Source organism: Phyllopteryx taeniolatus, chromosome 15 (assembly GCF_024500385.1).
Source record: "Phyllopteryx taeniolatus isolate TA_2022b chromosome 15, UOR_Ptae_1.2, whole genome shotgun sequence".
In the NCBI taxonomy this organism is placed as follows: Eukaryota; Metazoa; Chordata; class Actinopteri; order Syngnathiformes; family Syngnathidae; genus Phyllopteryx; species Phyllopteryx taeniolatus.
The window spans coordinates 1,931,682-1,949,536 of record NC_084516.1 but is presented as its reverse complement, the minus strand read 5'-3'; the positions used below and the strand labels follow the sequence as shown (position 1 = coordinate 1,949,536).

The following is a 17,855-nucleotide window of genomic DNA, read 5'->3' as shown; positions in this document are numbered from 1 at the left end:
AAGTTGTTTTTTTTATTCTGTTTGACCGCACAGGAAATGGTGACCAGGGTCGTTTAGGAGAGTTCCCCTTTATCCGTCCGTCCGTCCGTCCATCTTCTACAGCGCTTAACCTCATATTTATGTTCTAACTAAATACATTTCTCTCGAAACTCACATCATCATCACGAAAAACAATCAGCAAAGTTTGTTATGCTTCTGAAGTGGTCCAGCGAGTATTTTGTCTTTGTCTCGTTGTTTCCCCCCCCCCCCCCCCCCGATTTTGTTTTGTTTTGTTTGTTTGTTTGTTTGTTTTTGTTTTGTGTGTGTGTGTGTGTTGACATTATTCATTTGAAGACACCGAAGGAGCCTCGTAGCACTTTTTGGACTCATGAAGGCTTCGGTCACACACACATAAAAAGGCCTTACTGCATACCAGGAACATCATCATCATCATCATCATCATCATCATCATCATCATCATCATCACATCATTCGGAAAATTACTTTTAAAAGGTCCATGAAGGAACCGTTCCGCGCTCAGATTGGTGCGTTTCTATTGCCTATTGGTTCTTGTTATTATCGTTCTTTATTATTTTATGTCGTGGTTTTGAAAGTCAAGTCAAGACGATCCACATTAAATCGAGTTCAAATAACAATTTGAGCCACTGAGAACTAGAGTGGGCCAAGTCCATTTTTTCTGGGGGGGGGGGGGGGGGGGGGGGGCAAAGCACATCTTTCAGACGAATGCCGGTCGAAATCAAGTTATCGTCGCGACTTTGGCACTTTCGGGCCAGTCCGAAAAACACGCGCCACACTTTTCCTGTGTCCGCAGATGGATAGAAGACTCCGACCATAATTATTACGTTATTTATCATCCTTCGCGAAATGTTGACAGATGTGACGCACGTTTGGACTTGGACCACAATTGCACTCCACTTTTTTTCGATCATCCCAGTTTGCTTCTTTTCCTTCAAGCGACCGAGATGACTGATCTGAAAATGATGACGAGACAAAAGCATTGCACTGAATGGTTTTTTTCCCTCATAATTAGTACGCCATGTATCGCTTTTCAGGATCATCGACTCATCGATAGATTTGATGAATGTTTACCGCTATTGCACTAAATGTTTTTGGGTTTTTTTTCTTCAAATTCCACTTTGTTTCTTTTCTTTCAGGCACTCTTGACGACTCAACTGAAGACGATGGAAGGATAAAAGTGCAAACAATATCATGTAAAATGAGTATGCAGTATGATCTAAGTCCAAGACTCGTTTAGAACAACAATTTCTGTAACAATGAAATATCCAGAAGAGGTAAGCATCCAAGATATCAATTCCTCAGATTTTATTGCAGCCATAAAACCTTGTCGTGCAAAATGACAAAAATATGATTTAGCGTTAACCCACTCTTGTTCTCAGGGCTCATTTTTTTTTCAAAAGTACATTTTAGTGTGGGCTCTTGTCAATTTGTTAAGAGCGTTGTTGACTGTGAGGGCAAAAAGGGGGACAAGGCTGCAACTGGCATAAGAAATGAAGCACCAAACAATTCTTTCTTCCATTCGGTCAAAAATGGAAATTGTGCAACCTGATCAATGAACATTATGGCAAATATTGTGTCAATGGGTCACAATTAATGCAGAACGCAAGACTTCTTTTTTTTTTTTTTAAGTGTGTAAGTGCCAACGTTGCAACATTCTACTTGGAAACTTTCCATGGGAATAAAGGGCAAATCATTTAAAATTACAGGATGTTCAGAATGTCAATGTGCACTTGTACTATATATTTATATATATATATATATATATACATATATATATATTATATATATATATATATATATATATATATATATATATATATATATATATATATATATACATACATGCTTCAATAAAGAAATATGTTTCTTAATAAAAATATAAGTGCAGCCTGTAGTTTTCCTGCATATTTTTTTAGGGGTCATGTGATTTCTACCAGCCAATCAGTTAAGAAAGGACACCCCAAAAAGTTAACAGATTAAAGTAACCGGAAAAATTAATTAGCGAGCGCTTTTCTAATGAAGTTGCTTGACGTTATATTTTTTTCAACAATTCATGTTATGCCATGGTAAATGAACATAGTGATTGAAAACTATTTGTGCAATTATTATTATTTATTTTTTTATTATTTAAATTTACTGACATAACATTTATTTGATATACTTTTATTTGATTCTAATTTATTTTTAGGGACTTTATTTTGTAGGATTATAATTTAATTGATTTAATTCACTTTGCAGGGTAATAATTTGCTAAAAGAATAAATACTTGAATAAAATAAGTGAACAAATTGGATATTGTTGATTAAATAACTATAAATGAATTAAATTAAAATTAAAGGAAAATAATTTAAAAGTACAAAAAATAAAATAAAATTCAGCAATTTTATTTGGATTGTCCAAGTATTTCAAAGAGTGCTTAAAGCATGGGTCCACATTTTTATTTGTATTTTTTTTACTTTTTTTGGGGGGGGGGGGGGGGGGGGGGAACAATAAATGCCTGGAAGTGGCAATTTGTCAAAACAAAACAATATAAATTTTGATTTTTAAAAATCCTTATCACTTTGAATACTATTTATATTTGAATTACAATGTATTTTAACAGTTTTTTTTTGCTTCCATTCTAATTAATTTTAAAGAGAATAATTACATGGATAATATATAAATACATCAATTACACCAAAATCATTGATACATTAAATAGATAAAAATATATAAATCATGAACACATTTTGAATTTGTTTTTTTTTTTTGTTTTTTTACAAAAGTAAACCAAAAACGTTGCAAATCGTAAACTACTTTTGTAAAAATCACTTGGAATTTGCAGGTATTTCAATGAATGTGCTATTAAGTTATACCGTATAAAGTTACAATCCCATGAAAAGTGTCCAACTCCTCCTAATTGTACCTTTGCAACCCTAGTGAATAATCCACGAATAATCCAGCGCGTGTGTGTGTAATTCTGTCCGCCGTTATGGTACAATCTCTCACAACTATACGATAGCGATAAAAAATTGTAAGCTCCGTCCCGTGAGTAAATAGACCGGTATCGGTGGGCGTGTTCTAGCTATATACTCAAGTACAAATATTCATATCAAAAAACAGCACAATTCTCACCATTGGTCATGTACAACAAGTCTGATGAACAAATAAATAAAAAATAAAAAAAGAATACAAATAAAAAATAAAAAGGCACAAAAACTGAAAGAAAGGCATATGTGAACCTGTCATAGCTCGTGGATGTGAACCTATCATAACTGATGGGGTCGGGTTTTGGGGTTGCAACCTAAAATGCTGATGACCACTTTATTTACAAACACAGCCATGCGTCACGTGTCCCTAATAAAGTGCATGCAATGAGAGGAGCCATGACGCCCGCGACGGGGTCTCCCACGCTCGCGTTCACAATTCAGAGGGAAAAACGAAACGAAACAAAAAAACAAGAAGAGAAATCATGAGGAAAGCAGCTTGAGACGGAGAGGAAGAAGAACACGAAGAAGAAGAAGAAGAAGACGAAGAAGAAGAAGAAGAAGAAGAAGAAGAAGAAGAGCAGCTCACATTCCACAATGTCCCTCGAAATCAGAGGTGGGCAAACTTTTGTGCTCAAGGGCCAAATTTTGATTGTTATTTTGTCTGCTTAAAGCGTTATAATACCGAGACACTGGTGCTATGTGTTAGCTAGTCAATGGCGTTTCCCAGTATGTGTTAGCATTAAGCTAAACGGAGTTCATTGGGGCAAAGCTATTTGGTTGTTTGAAATACCAAATGTGTCATTCTCTTTGTTTTATGTTTATGTTTTTGCTCGCAAGTCCAACCCAAAAAAGTCTGCTCAACGACGGCGACGCGACAAACTCACAAGTCGGGTCACTCGTATCTCAAGGCAAGACTGCATAATTCATGAAGAAATGTTTCAAGGGTCACATTTTATTTTTAAAATGGGACAGATGGTCCAGCTCATTCATACACAATGTGGATGCAAATTACATCAAATTGTTTCATTTATCACTATTATATTTGTATGTTTATCATGAATGTAATTATAATGAATTCATGAAATATGTTTTTACAATGTTAAATATGCATATATAAAATTGTTCATTTGTCTTTTTTTCTTTTCCATGTAAAATCAACCAAGAACACAAAATATTTTGTTCTAATCCTCTTCATTAGCTCCATTAAATTATTGGTTAATGGATTTATTGAAAATAATAAAATAAATACTTTGGCCTATACATTTCACCATTGTGTATTTTATGTATTTATTATTTATTCATAATTGAATCACAATTAACTAACTGATTATTTTACAAAATAAACGCAAAATTGCTAAAGATAAATATTTTGTAAATATTTTACCAAAAATTTTTTTTTTTATCATTGTGTATTTTATGTATTTATTATTTATTCATAATTGAATCACAATTAACTAACTGATTATTTTACAAAATAAACGCGAAATTGCTAAAGATAAATATTTTATAAATATTTTACAAAAAATATTTTTTTGTATCATCTACAATAAATCAATTAACCAATTATTTGATCTAAATTAATACAAAATGTATTTTTTGTTTAAAAATCAATTAATGTATGTTAATTAACCAATTGTATTGGGGTGGGGGGAACAGTTACTTGAATGCAAACTGTAAAAGAACAGAGTTGACCCAGGTGACCCCCGGGCCATACTTTGCCCACCCCTGTTCGACACACACACACACACACACACACACACACACACCCACGACAGAGTTCTACTGAAACATATCAAAGTGCCCATTTTAGCAAAAAATTTCCTGAATTATTCACTTCATACCAAAAATCGAGAGGAGGAGGAGTAATAATCCCACCAACAAGATGGAGAGGATCCAAACGAGTTCTCCGCCGTTCCCAAAAAAGGGAAAAGAAGGAAAAGGTGGCCGCCGGTCCGCTTTCATCTGTTGTCGTCTTTGGGGAAGAAGTCCAGAGAGCCCAGACTGCCGAAGCCCAGGATGCGAGTCTCGCTGTCGAAGGACAAAATCTCTCGTTCCTGACGCTCCAGCAGAGTTTTGATCCTCTCGCTGCGATCCTTCTGCAGAGCCGACAGCTCCTCCTCCATCTGCGCACACGCACGTTTACGCTTCATAATACACTCTAGAAAACTGATGGGTTATTTTATAAACCTAATTCCTGGGTTGTTTGTGTTGGGTCAAATTTCTTGGGTTGATTGTCTGAGCGGAACAATTAACCCATTGGTGAGTCATCGAATAACAACATTTTGGGCGTTATTTTCACCCGAAAACGTTGGCTCAAATGAATAGTCCAGATTTTTGCATCAGATTGACCCAAGTAGTGGTCAGTCCCTTTTTGACCCAGCAATCGGGTTTAAATTAACCCAAATTGGGTTAATTTTGAGGTTGACATCAAATCATTTGTTTGGGTTACCAAGTCTGCCTAGCAACAGGTGACAGCTACCTTCTGCTCCAGGTGGGCCCTGCGCACGGAGACCTTCTGCTCCAGTTTCTGCAGCTCCCGCTCATGCTGGCTCTCCAACTGGGACCTGGTCTTGGTCTGGTAGGCGCCCAGGAGCTCCATCTCCTGCTTCAGCTGCTGCTTCAGGGCCTCGCACTCCGACTCCTGCTCGGCCTCCAGCCTCATCTGGACACAAAAAAATGGGGGTTCATCCCAGCCAATCGAGGCCAGAGGCACTTTCTGCAATGGCGGCGTGCGGATCGCAAGAACGAGGCAGTTAAAACGTCAAAAGTGGAATACACGCCTCCAAAAACTGCTTCAGAATGGTCATGGCGCAAATTATTATTTTTTGGTCCAATCAAAATAGTGGTGATTAGTGGATTCTCTGACCAGAAAGAGGCGGCCATACAGTGCCATACAGTGCCATCTTGACATACGATTTCCACATGCAACATTCATATCTCAAATTATGGTTCCCCATTGAAATGAATTGAAAAGCCACTAATCTGGTCCAGCTTCGCAAAAACCCTAACAAAAATGTTTGTAATGTGTTTCGTACCAAGGAAAACAGCACTCAGTAATTTTGCACATTCTAAAAACATATAGTAATAACTAAATAGAATGCATAGCATAGCACTACTCTGTTTTTGCCACATTTTTTGCTTCAGTTCAACAGACATGGTGCTGTTCCTTCTGTTGTGTGCACCGTGGCCACCTGGAGGCAGTCTAATACAGACATATGGATATACAGTGGACCCCCGCATTCTCATATTTCTGCACGTGCTGAGTCACCGATTTGTGGATTTTTTTTTCATTAAAAAATAAATGGTTACATATGGTTTTTGTTTTTTCATTTTTCAAGGTGAAGCAGCCCCGAAAACACTTATTTGTGGTTTATTCCTGCTTATTCAAGATTTTTCTGAGTTGAAAAAAATATAAACTATTTTTTTTCAATGTGATTATAATCCGCGGATTTTCGCGGCGCCTAACCACCGCGAATAGCGAGGGTCCACTGTACTGTATGTACATGGAGACGGTCACAACTCCTCAGTACGCTGCAGTAATATTTGTCGTTTTTTTTTTTTGATAAAGAATATGTGCAAGTTTTGTTAGTCCAGTTTTTAGTGTCATTTTTCACAGTGTGTTAGCATTAAGCTAAGCGGACTTTCCTAAGACAAAGCCACGAGGTTGCTTTAAATGCGCAACTTTATGTCTGTCAAATTTTAAAATGAAAAAAAAACAACAAAAAAAAACAACGCTCGTATCTTGGGGAAGTTGTGAGCGCGGGCGCTCGTATCTCAAGGCGCAAGCACGGCTAGCGTACCGCTTGCGAGGCCGTCATCTGGTTGATGGAACGCTCGTACTGCTGGGCCAGCACGGCCAGCTTGCGGGTCTGCTCCTCCTTGAGGCCCTTGAGGAGACTCTTGTGGTCGGCTTTGGGCGAGACCTCCAGCTGGTGGTTGCGCAGAGCTTTGTACTGCTTGTTCTGAACCTTGCAGGTGTCCTGGAACTGCTTCTTGATCTGCAGCTCCAGCGCCTGAGGACGAGGCCGCATCTCGTTCAACATTCTGCCGGTTGCCACTTTTTTACAAAATGACACATTTCACGTGACAAACAAAACTAAACAACATTTGCGAATCTTACATTCCAAATGTCAAATCTCAACATTTTATTGAGTTCTCACCGACTGACTGGGTTTATGGAATTTTAAAGGTTTTTTATAAGATGTATATTTTTGTTTTAGAAAAAAATATTTATTGATTGATTTATTTTACTGCTGTAACATATGAATTACCCCACAGTGGACCAAGGAAGCAATCTTATCTTATCATTTCATACTTCCTAGAGAAATTGCATCGTCTAGTTTTTATTAGCACTTTTGCATCATCTCAAATAATGAGTTGATTGATTTGTCATCAATAATACAAAATTTAAAAATGTCATATTTACATTTAAAAATGTATTTATTTGATCAAATAACTGATTGGTTGATTTAAATTATACAAATAACAAATATTAGTATAATAAACAATTTCATACATACATTTCACAGTTTGGTATTCTATCAAATTAGTGGTTAGTTGAATTATTGTAAAAAACTATTAACATTTTTATTAAAATAAAAATGTTATAGATGCATTTAAAATATGTATTTATTTCATTAAATAATTTGTTAATTGATTAGTTACATTAATTATGAATAACAGAATCAAAAGATAAATATAATAAAATACATACAAAATTGTTGAATGTATATGTAAAATGATTTCATAATTGTTTTTTAATGTATTGTTAGTATCTTTTTTATGTTAGTAAATAAACAATTTTGTATTTATTGTAATAAATAATTTGTTCATTGATTATAGTTACATTAATTATGAATAAAAGAATTAGCCAGTATTTAATGCTGTACATGCAAAATTGTTGAATGTACATGCAAAATGATGTCTTAACTCACCAATGTTTTTCTTTTATTTATTGCGAATATTTTTAATGTTAGTAAATTTAAAAAAAAAAAAGTGTATTTATTTTGTGAAATAATTGGTTGATAAAAATTAAAATGTATGTATGTATATAAATATTTGTAAATAGGAATACATTCATTATGAATAATAGAAAAATCCAAATATACAATAAGATCAATAATAAATCAATTGGTGAGTCAATGTAAGATTATTTTTGTGTAATCTTTTATATGATTTATTATTTTCAAAAAGTTATAGATATAATTGAAATGTGAACAAGTGATGTGAAAATGTTAACAAGAAACAAACATCCCTCATTTCTATTGTTCTTAATTATAAACTAATCCTAAAAATAGCAGTATGATGGAAATCTTGCCAAATGAAATGTTCCTGTTGTGTTGGATGATTTTGCATGCTTTGAGGATTTTTGTCCTTTGTCCCCCCGTGCCCCCTCCCTCGTGCGGGCGGCCAACCTTGAGGTCTCTGGGCTGCTGCCGGTGCTCCAGCGCGTGTTTGCGCGCCAGTTCCCGCTGCCGGCGGCCGTTGTACTCCTCCTGGTTTTCCAGCTCGGTGCGGTGCTGCAGCCGCACGAGCTCGGCGCGCAGCTTGTGGAGCGCGCGCAGCTGCCGGCGCTCCAGGTCCTGCGTGCCCTCGTCCTGACGGATCAGCAGGGCGTGCTCCATCTCCTTCTGGCTCCTCTTCTTGTTCAGCTCCTAGGGAGAGTCGGACGAAGCTAAAAGGTGGTCGCCAGTACGCTTTGAGCCCACAAAGCGAGCGCTCGCATAAGTTGCGAACTCCACACGGGAAGGCCGGGATTCAAACCCAGAAGCGCAGCACTGCGAGGCAGACGTGCTAAGCGCTAGCGCACCGCCAGTGTTTGCTAGATGACTATTACAAGTTAACCCTTTGAAAATGCTCAATATGCAATACAGCGGATTTACCGACTCGCTGTGATTATTTTTGTCATTTTCGCTCAAGATTGGCCGGCGATCAGTTCGGGGTGTACCTGGGATGGGCTCCAGCACGCCCGCGACCCGCGTGAGGATAAAGCGGCTCAGAAAATGGATGGATGGATGGATGGATGGGTTTCCCATTTTTCTTTTCAAGTTAATCCCCTCTTAATCAAGAATTTGGGGGGTTGGAAAAAAAACGACACTTTTTAAAATGCAATTCTAATGGCCGTCAATTACAGGCGGATATTTGCGATTCCCTTGTCGTAGCCGAACTATTTCAATGGCTTTCTCAATGTAATATAACAAATTCAATTTCATTACATTTTAATGATTTGTCTTCATTTTGAATGAGTAAAACAGAAAAATACATACGTAAAAATCTATTTGTTGCATTAGATGTGTACAAAAGATGATAGCATGTTGACCTAATGACAAATGTGCACAATTTAAACAATGTCGCTTTATATGACAAACCGGATGAGTGAATGTTCCATCAAAAAATTAGAAAGACGAAACTGTTCAAATGTTCTTTTATGTGGTCGAAAGTCTAACCATGAGTCTAACCTTGTCAAAATCTCAGACAAACTAATAGTTTGCACCACACGGTAGCGCTTTGACGTCTCATTTGGGAAAAAAATTGCACGTTTGAGACTACAGCCAAATGGCACATAGACCAGAGAGAGCCAATCACGAGCGTCGGCTTTAGAAGGAGGAAGTGACATGGAAAAAAAAAAAATAATCGTCTCTTTTGCGGCACGGCGGCGGTCACCTCTCGGAGCTGCTCCTGTTCGAAGTCGTGCTTCCTGAGCAGACTTCGGCGTTTGAGCGCGCGGCAGCTGCGTTCGTAGACGAGCCGCTGCTGGGCCAGCAGGTCGGCCTCGTCCTCGGCGTGCGAGCGCTGAAGCGTCTCCTTGTGCCGCGACAGACGCTCCTGCTTCTCCTCCTTGCGGGCGCACGGGTCCTCGCTCATCTCCTGCAAATCGAACGCAATGCGCTCCGTCGGACATAGTGGCACGCAGGCGCCATCTCGTGGCACGAGAAGGAGTCGCTGGATTCAATGAGGGAACTGGGCGTAATGTTACGGTGGCTTAAACTTTTTTTTAAATCCAGTATGGTAAATTTGTTGAGTACGGTTCAGTTGTATTTAACTTTGCAGTACAGAACATTTGCGTTTATTCTGATGGGACAACTTTTGGAACAGTTCCTTTTTTTTAATATTTACATGAATCTTTTCGTATCGTTGTTCATTTATCTATGCCAACGACGTATCGCGACAAGCCAAACAATTGAATACTTTTGAACTAGTTGGCAGATTTTTCATATTTTTGTAAAGGTTAAAGGTCACAATTTCACTATGGTAAATTATTGTTTTAAATAAAAACAACAATGTGTTGAATGTATACAAATCGGTTGTTTTACTAGTATTAATTCATTTTATTAGCTACAATCCTGAATCAAGTAACCAATTCTGTAATGACATAAATTAGTAAAAAAAAAAAATACATGTAACATATTTTAATAACAAAAAGAAAATGAATGAATGATTCATTCTCATTTTCTATGTTATAATTAATTTAAATATAATTAAATAACCAATTAAAACAAAAACAAAATATTTATAGCGCATCACTTTTTTCCGTACATTACCGCTTCATTCCAAAATGGATTAAATTCATTCAGGCCAAAATGACAACATGAAAACACGCCAAATCCTCTTGTGCATGTTATTTCTTAGTTCTTTATTTTTACCAAATTTGCAAAACCCTTTAATGAATATTAAATTGTCATTCTGAGGTGTTGTGTGAAGAATTTAGAGGGGGGGGGGGGGGAACAATGAATTGAATGCATTTTGAAAGAAGACTGTAACATCAGCAAATGCCGAGAAAGTGAAGCGACGCAAATACTTCACCTTTCGAGAATTTCTGAATTTTAAGGGAAAAAACTGAAGGGAATCCATTTTGGAAATGTGCAAAAAGTGAATGTGTGCATTATGTTTTGTGCATGTGTCTTTTGACCTCTTTGATTTTGTCCTTGCAGAGTCTGTACTCTTTCTTCTGGCTCTCCAAGAAGGCCGTCAGCTCCTTCTTCTGCTGAGCGACGATCTGCTGCTGGATCCTCCTCTCCTCAGCACACACCGACTTCATCTGGGAGGACGCCGCGTTATTATCATCATCATCCTCGTCATCGTCATTATGAACTCATTCACTGCCGTAGACGTATATGTTCGTCAACTGCAATCCAGTCGTTCGATGCCACCGACGAATATATTCGTCAAGAATGTTTTCCAATGGGTAGCCGTGGACTAGGGTCTTGCCCATTTTAATCAGTCAAATTCAGGTTTGTAAAGCAGTGTAATGGCTAACAGATTCCTGTAGACGGCGGAGTTTGGATTTGAGATCAGCACAGCTTTTCAGTAGAAGATAAAGATTAAGCGGCGTATCTCAGCTTGTCACGTTGATCATGAGGGAGAGAAATGCTGATATGTTTTAAGTCGGACCGGTTTAAGGACCTCACACCAAATAGACGATGTGTAGGTAGTAGAAAGTGCGTGTCGCAATCATTTTTGGCCGCGTGTGCGTGTACCTCTTTGTCGGTCTGAGCGGCGTGGCGCTTGGCCAGCCTCTCCAGCTCCACGTAAGTGTCGTTGGCCTGCGTCTCCAGCTCCTTGTGCAGCCTCAGCCTGTGCTCGTCCATCTCGGCCTTGAGCCTGTTCTCCAGGGCGATCAGCTGCTTCTGGTGCTGCCGCCGCATGCGCTTGTAGCCAGACATCTGCTCCCGCAGCTCAAAGTTCTGCTCATGCTCCTGGATCTACCTGATGACCTGGAGAAAAAAACAAGGAAAACAAGGCTGATTTTATTTTTCATCCATACAAATAGCGACCGCCCACGCAATTGGTGAAATCCACAAACTAGCGACCCCATTTGTTTTTTTGTTTTTTTTTTAAAGCTGTACGAACCTCCCGAGACTCTTACTAGTATATCACTGCTCACCTACAGTGAAGCATGGTGGTGGCAGCGTCACGCTTTGGGACCTTATTCAAGGTGGAAGGAACTATAAACCGTTCCAAATAGCACTCGGTGTTAGCACAAAAGCTCAAAGGCTTCTGCTGGAAATAAAAAAAAAAGAAATGTTTGACAAAGGCTTCTAGAACATCTGAACTTTATTTAAAGCTATTTTTCTTCACATGAAACTGGGGCTTTAGTCAAGGTGGAGGGAATTATGACCAGTTCCAAATAGCAGTCAGCGTTAGCATAAAACCTTCAGCAAAATATGTTGGGTAAAGCCTACTAGAACATCTGAACTTTAATCAGAGGCACTTTGAATGGTCGCAGGTGTGTGATGACCCTTGAGTTTGAATGTGATTGGTTAAGAGTGGTTATTAGAGGGTGTGCAGACATTTGCAACATTTTATTGTCTTTTTTTTCCATTTTAAATTCCCCTTTTGAAAGTAGATTATTTTAAATTCAATTGCGTTGTACTGGTTATTACAGGTCACATTAATGGTGGAATGTTTCATGACATACAGTATTTTGGTGTCCTTTTGTTTCACAGGGTGAGGAGAACAGTTTTTTTTAAGGTGATGAAGAGCGAGAAGGAAGAGGAGGAGGAGGGGAAAATGACATCCATTAACAGGATGTGGTTGCCATGACTACGGAAGGATGTAGTCATGGCATAGCGCGTGCGTGTGTGCCGCCCCCCCCCCCCCTTCCTCCTCCCCTTTCACACACGCACATGCACGCGCATTACACAATTTTTTTCCCCCTCTTTCATGCAATCGGCGGGTGCGAGTGCTCGTCAAAAGGGGAAAAAGGTACCAAAGATGCTGATGTGATGACGGTGACGGTGTCGCGTTGGCGGCTCTTGCAGCAGCGTCGGTGAGAAGAAGGCCGCAGCTGTGGCCCGCTGGAGTCCCCGTACGCGGCCTCATCCCTTCTTCACGCCGGCAGCATGCTCCTGCAGCGCGGAGGGGGGACGAGGAGCAGAAGAGGAGGAGGAGGAGGAGCCGGAGCCGGAGCCGCCGCTGCCGCTGCCGCTGCCGCCGCCGCCGCCGCCGCCGCCGCCGGGTGCTTCCCGATGCCCGCAGCAGGCCCGCTCGCGGTGTGTCCGACGTCCGTGAATGCAGCACACGTCCGCCGCCGGCCTCACGCGCATCCTGCACCGCGAGTCCTTTTTGGCCGGGGAAAGGGCATCCTCGAGCCCGTCAATGCAAAACAAAAGCACCGCGGCATGCGTGGCGATTCTCCACAAAGGGGGAGGGAGGAAATGACAAATAAAAATAATAAGGATCAAAACAATAAAGAGGAAGGAAGGGGGAGGGGGCGGCAATTACGCAATGCCTACCATTGATAATCGCGGAAAGATGTGATGTAATTTAGTGGCACCGGAGAGGCCGCAGAGGAGGAAGGCTTTCCCCGGGTGACGGCTGCCGTGCTCGGGTGGAGGAGGGCGGCGGGCCGCCGAGGAGAGGCCAGTCCGGACATGCTGCCCAAGCCGCCCGCTCCGATGGGTGGCCTACATTTACGGCGCACTTGCTCATGGTAGGTGCTTCTCGTGCCTTCGATTCATCTCTTCTTCCGTCTCTCTCTCTCTCGCTCTCTCTCTCTCTCTCTTTTTGTGCCGCTTCTCCTTACACCCCCCCCCTTCTCTTAAAGAGACACTGGAAAACTACACGCGCTCAATTCACTGTGACGCTCTTCAGTACTACAGATGGATAACAGCTAGGTAGCTAGGTAGGTAGCTTGATAGATGGGTTGTAGGTCCGTAGGTATGTAGCTGGCTCATTAGCGAAGTAGCTGGCTAGCTAGGTCAATAGATAGCTAGCTTGGTAGCTGGGTCATAGGTAAGTAGGTTGGTAGATTGTAGGTAGCTCAGTAGCTATGTACCTAAGTAGCTAGCTAGCTAGCTAGCTTAATAGCTAGGTACATGCAAGGCGGGTGGTCGGTTGGTAGCGTAGTAGCTGGGTCATAGATAAGTAGGTGGGTAGATTATAGGTAGCTCAGTAGCTATGTACCTATTTAGCTAGCTAGCTAGCTTAATAGCTAGGTACATGCAAGGCTGGTGGTTGGTAGGTAGGTTCATAGCGTGGTAGCTGGGTCATAGGTAAGTAGGTGGGTAGATTGTAGGTAGCTCAGTAGCTATGTACCTAAGTAGCTAAGTAGCTAGCTAGCTAGCTAGCTTAATAGCTAGGTACATGCAAGGGGGTGGTCGGTTGGTAGCGTAGTAGCTGGGTCATAGATAAGTAGGTGGGTAGATTATAGGTAGCTCAGTAGCTATGTACCTATTTAGCTAGCTAGCTAGCTTAATAGCTAGGTACATGCAAGGCTGGTGGTTGGTAGGTAGGTTCATAGCGTGGTAGCTGGGTCATAGGTAAGTAGGTGGGTAGATTGTAGGTAGCTCAGTAGCTATGTACCTAGTAGCTAACTAGCTAGGTATATGCAAGTTGGGTGGTAGGTAAGTAGGTGAGTAGATTGTAGATAGCTAGAAAGGTAGGTAGGATGTGAAGATTGGTAGATGGGTGGTAGGTATGTAGAGGCAAAGTTTGAAACATTTTCCCGTTCCAAATAGATAGATAGATAGATAGATAGATAGATAGATAGATAGATAGATATGAGTAAGAACCAACAATGACATTTTGGTGAGAATCTGCGTAAAGGTGCGGATCCATTTATTTTCACAGTTGTAAAGTCAACATCAGCAGAATACAATGCTCCATTGTATATTTCACTGGCGGAGGCAGCACTTCATCGCCACTCCGCTCAATTTACAGCGGTCGGTTCCCGCACGCTTGTTTACGCAAAGCCGTCTGAGCATTTATTCGATATCCGACTTAAGGTCGTACTATAGTAGGCCGAAAGTGGCACGAGTGTTGGAAAACGTTACTCGTATGATACGGTCATTGTACTAGTGCTCTAAATGGTGTGACTAGTGAGGACAAAGAGCGTACTAGTACATAAGTATGGGGCTATTCATCTGTGAATTCAACTCTGCCAAAAGATGAACTCAAGTCTCTTGACAGTCTGCTGGACCTGCAAACACAGGAAAATAGCAAAAAGAGCATTTCAGCATTTCATCCAATCGGAAACAACATGACATCATCAAATCCCAATGATACTACTTGACCTTTTACGTTTTTTGGCCCAGAACACAAGCCCTGCTGTTATTAGTGCAATGGCTAGTAGAACTCCGACCACCGAACCGGCGATAACGGCCGCTTTGTTACCTGACAAAAACAAAACAAAAACGTTTTTGAAGTCGGATGGCCAAACGTTCCCAGTGCAAATCAAAGCAAGCGCATGAATGAAGCTGGGCACGCACATACATACAGTATACTTTTTAAACTTCTTTGAAGACGCGAGGCACCCGGCACATGATGAGGAAAACATGGAGTAGTCATTGTCGTAATACTACTCGTAATGGTGGTGATACCAGTAGTAGTAGTGGTAGTAGTGTTAAAATGGTAGTTGTAGTAGTAATAATAGTAGTAGTCGTGTAATGGATGTGGTTGTTGTAGTAGTAGTAGTAGTAGTGGTAATAATAGAGTGGTAACTGTAGTAGGAGTAGTAGGCCTGGTAGTAGTAAAGTGGTAGTGTCATAGTGGTAGTAATGGTGGTTTTAGTAGAAGTGGTAGTGTAATAGGGGTAGTGGTAGTCGTCGTAGCGATAGTGGTGGTAGTCGTGGTAATGGTATTAGCTGCGGCAGAAGTTGTAGTATTCGAGCAGTTGTGGGGCCTTTCCTGGCTTTGATCAAACAAAGCAAAAACGCTCAAATTGTTGGCGACGGTATGCGTGCGGCGCCGCTCGAACCCGTTGTACTCGGAGCGTAACGGACGCAGACGGTGTCGCTTCCCGACCACGTGCCGTCCGCCAGGCAGGTGCGCTCGGTCGGCCCTTCCGCCGCGAAGCCGTCGTCGCACAGCAGTCGCACCGTGGAACCCTGCAGGTAGGCGGTGCCCTCCTTCCTGCCGTCGGTCGGCGGGGCCAGCCGACCGCAGGACACCACTGCAAGCCGACGGCAAGTCAATATTACACGTTGTTAAAAGAAGTTCAAAAACAAAAACAGTTGGATTTGATTGTCTACATGCTAATATGCTAACATGTGCAATGTTTCTCATTGTCCCATCTTATTTCAGCAATTAGCTTCACATGCTAAAACGTTAACGTGCAATTGCGAGTGCGCGATACAATTTTTCTGAATTTATGTTTTAGTTAAACTGCATGTGATGTCAAACAATAATATACATTGATTAAAAAGATAGTAGTTGTATGTAAGCAATTAGCAAATAGCTTTACATGCTAAAAGGCTAATGCTGAACTCGCTTGATATTACGTCAACAAATAATATAGTATACAGTACATGAGCCCTGTGGTTCTTTTGTGTACTATATATACTCACCAGGCTTTAAGTCCTCCACAAGAGAAGCGTGACTCTGCAAAGAGACTTTGGTGGCCTTTCCCAGATCCGGACTACGACCCACCAAAATGTCATACCTGCAAAAATCACCACATTTGAAGTCGAAACGACTTCAGCGTCCTGTGTCCCCTGCTGTGTTTGTGTGTCGATGCTCCACGTGTGTTCAAGTAGCTGTCTACTGGAGCAAATTATACCGCATGGTTCACTTCCTGCATGGCTGTGAGACCACGCCAAGGCGTATTTTGTTTGTTTTTACTGATTTGGTTCTTTTCCTAGTCTTTTTCCACAGTGAAAATGCAAACAAATTTCAGGTTGAGTTAACTGAAGCAAAGTATACCGCTCAGTGCACTCGCTGCACGGCTGTAAGACCACGCCGACGTGTATTTTGTTGCCACAGTCGTCTTACGTTGTGTTACGCGTTTTGGCGCCCCTACCTACAGAACTGAGAGCCGTCCCCGGAGCAAACGTCCGAAGCGACATCGTAGAGCGGGTCGTCGGGATTCTCCGGGACGGAAAATGCCGGAATAAAATCGGGGTCGTGTCTCGGAGAGTTGTAATATGTGTCCAAAAGGTATTTGGAATCGTACGTGAACAAGGCGGATTCGTTGGAAACGGCCCCTGGAGGAAAAAAAAAAAAGAAAGCCACAATTATTCGCCAGCTAGACTTGATGGAAATCGTTTGCCTAACAGCGTAATTGTAATTAAATAAGTCCTTTTAACTTACTGTTACCAAATTAAAAAACATTGAAACTGTTAAAATGAAAATAAAAACAAAATTATTTCAAATGGTACTATATATAATTAACAAGCCAACTATTTAATATTTGGCTTGAACCCCGGTCCCCTCAACTGTAAGTCAGACGCTCTAACCAGTCGGCAATATTCTCATTTTTAAAATTTCATTATTGACAAATCATTTATTTATATTCACCAATATTTAATCAAATAAAACATTTTAAATGCATATGGATAATTGTTTATTTTCATAAAATAATTACTCTCATCTTCGCAAATGTGTTATTATTATATTATTTAAAACCAATGATTTATTTTTAAATGCATGTGTAACATTGCTTTATTTACAACTATTTTTATCTTTTAATTCACACACAAAAAAACAATTGAAAGGTTATTTAATGAGATAGATCAGTAAACAAAAGAATAAATACATTTCAGTTTGACAATTTTAAGGGAAATAAATACTAAATGAATGCAAAATATATTATGTAATATGTTCTCTTGATAAAGTAGACGAGCACAATAGAAAACATGAAGCGGGTCTCACAGCTGGCCCCGAAGTTGAAAATGTCCTCGGCGTTACTGCCGGCGCGGGCGGGCACCAGGTCGTCGCCGGCCACGCCGTTGGCGTTGCCCAACAGACCCCGCGTGGCGTTGTGGAATTCTTCCGGCAGGAGCACCGTCGCCGTCACGGTGCCGTCCCGGAGACGCACCTCCACGCCGGCGCCGCTGGGGAACATCACCGTCACGTTGGCCGCCGAAGGGGAAAACACAAACACGCCTGAAAGACACGTTGACGCACAATTCAGCTCGGATTCTGCACATA

The 17,855-nt window shown here is 40.8% G+C and overlaps 2 protein-coding genes across 3 annotated transcripts in view; both read right to left on the bottom strand.

Moving 5' to 3' along the window:
• Positions 1 to 1,864: 1,864 nt before the first annotated feature.
• On the bottom strand, positions 1,865 to 12,835 carry taok3b (TAO kinase 3b). Its single transcript, XM_061799824.1, has 8 exons — positions 12,697 to 12,835; positions 11,465 to 11,701; positions 10,897 to 11,025; positions 9,651 to 9,854; positions 8,402 to 8,641; positions 6,788 to 7,000; positions 5,467 to 5,649; positions 1,865 to 5,110 (listed from the first exon to the last, which is right to left on the bottom strand). Exons 2-8 carry the CDS (start codon positions 11,648 to 11,650, stop codon positions 4,946 to 4,948), a joined length of 1,320 nt encoding a protein of 439 aa, XP_061655808.1. The 5' UTR covers positions 11,651 to 11,701; positions 12,697 to 12,835; the 3' UTR covers positions 1,865 to 4,945.
• Positions 12,836 to 14,511: 1,676 nt separating this feature from the next.
• myo1hb (myosin IHb) overlaps positions 14,512 to 17,855 on the bottom strand; it is a 29,800-nt gene continuing 26,456 nt past the window's right edge. For both annotated transcript variants that reach the window (XM_061799804.1, XM_061799805.1), the window contains 6 exons: positions 17,577 to 17,810; positions 16,726 to 16,909; positions 16,274 to 16,368; positions 15,685 to 15,879; positions 15,002 to 15,101; positions 14,512 to 14,907 (listed from right to left, as the gene is read on the bottom strand). In XM_061799804.1, the coding sequence (XP_061655788.1) occupies positions 14,844 to 14,907; positions 15,002 to 15,101; positions 15,685 to 15,879; positions 16,274 to 16,368; positions 16,726 to 16,909; positions 17,577 to 17,810 (872 nt within the window). In that variant the 3' untranslated portion in view covers positions 14,512 to 14,843. The remainder of the gene's footprint in view (positions 14,908 to 15,001; positions 15,102 to 15,684; positions 15,880 to 16,273; positions 16,369 to 16,725; positions 16,910 to 17,576; positions 17,811 to 17,855) is intronic.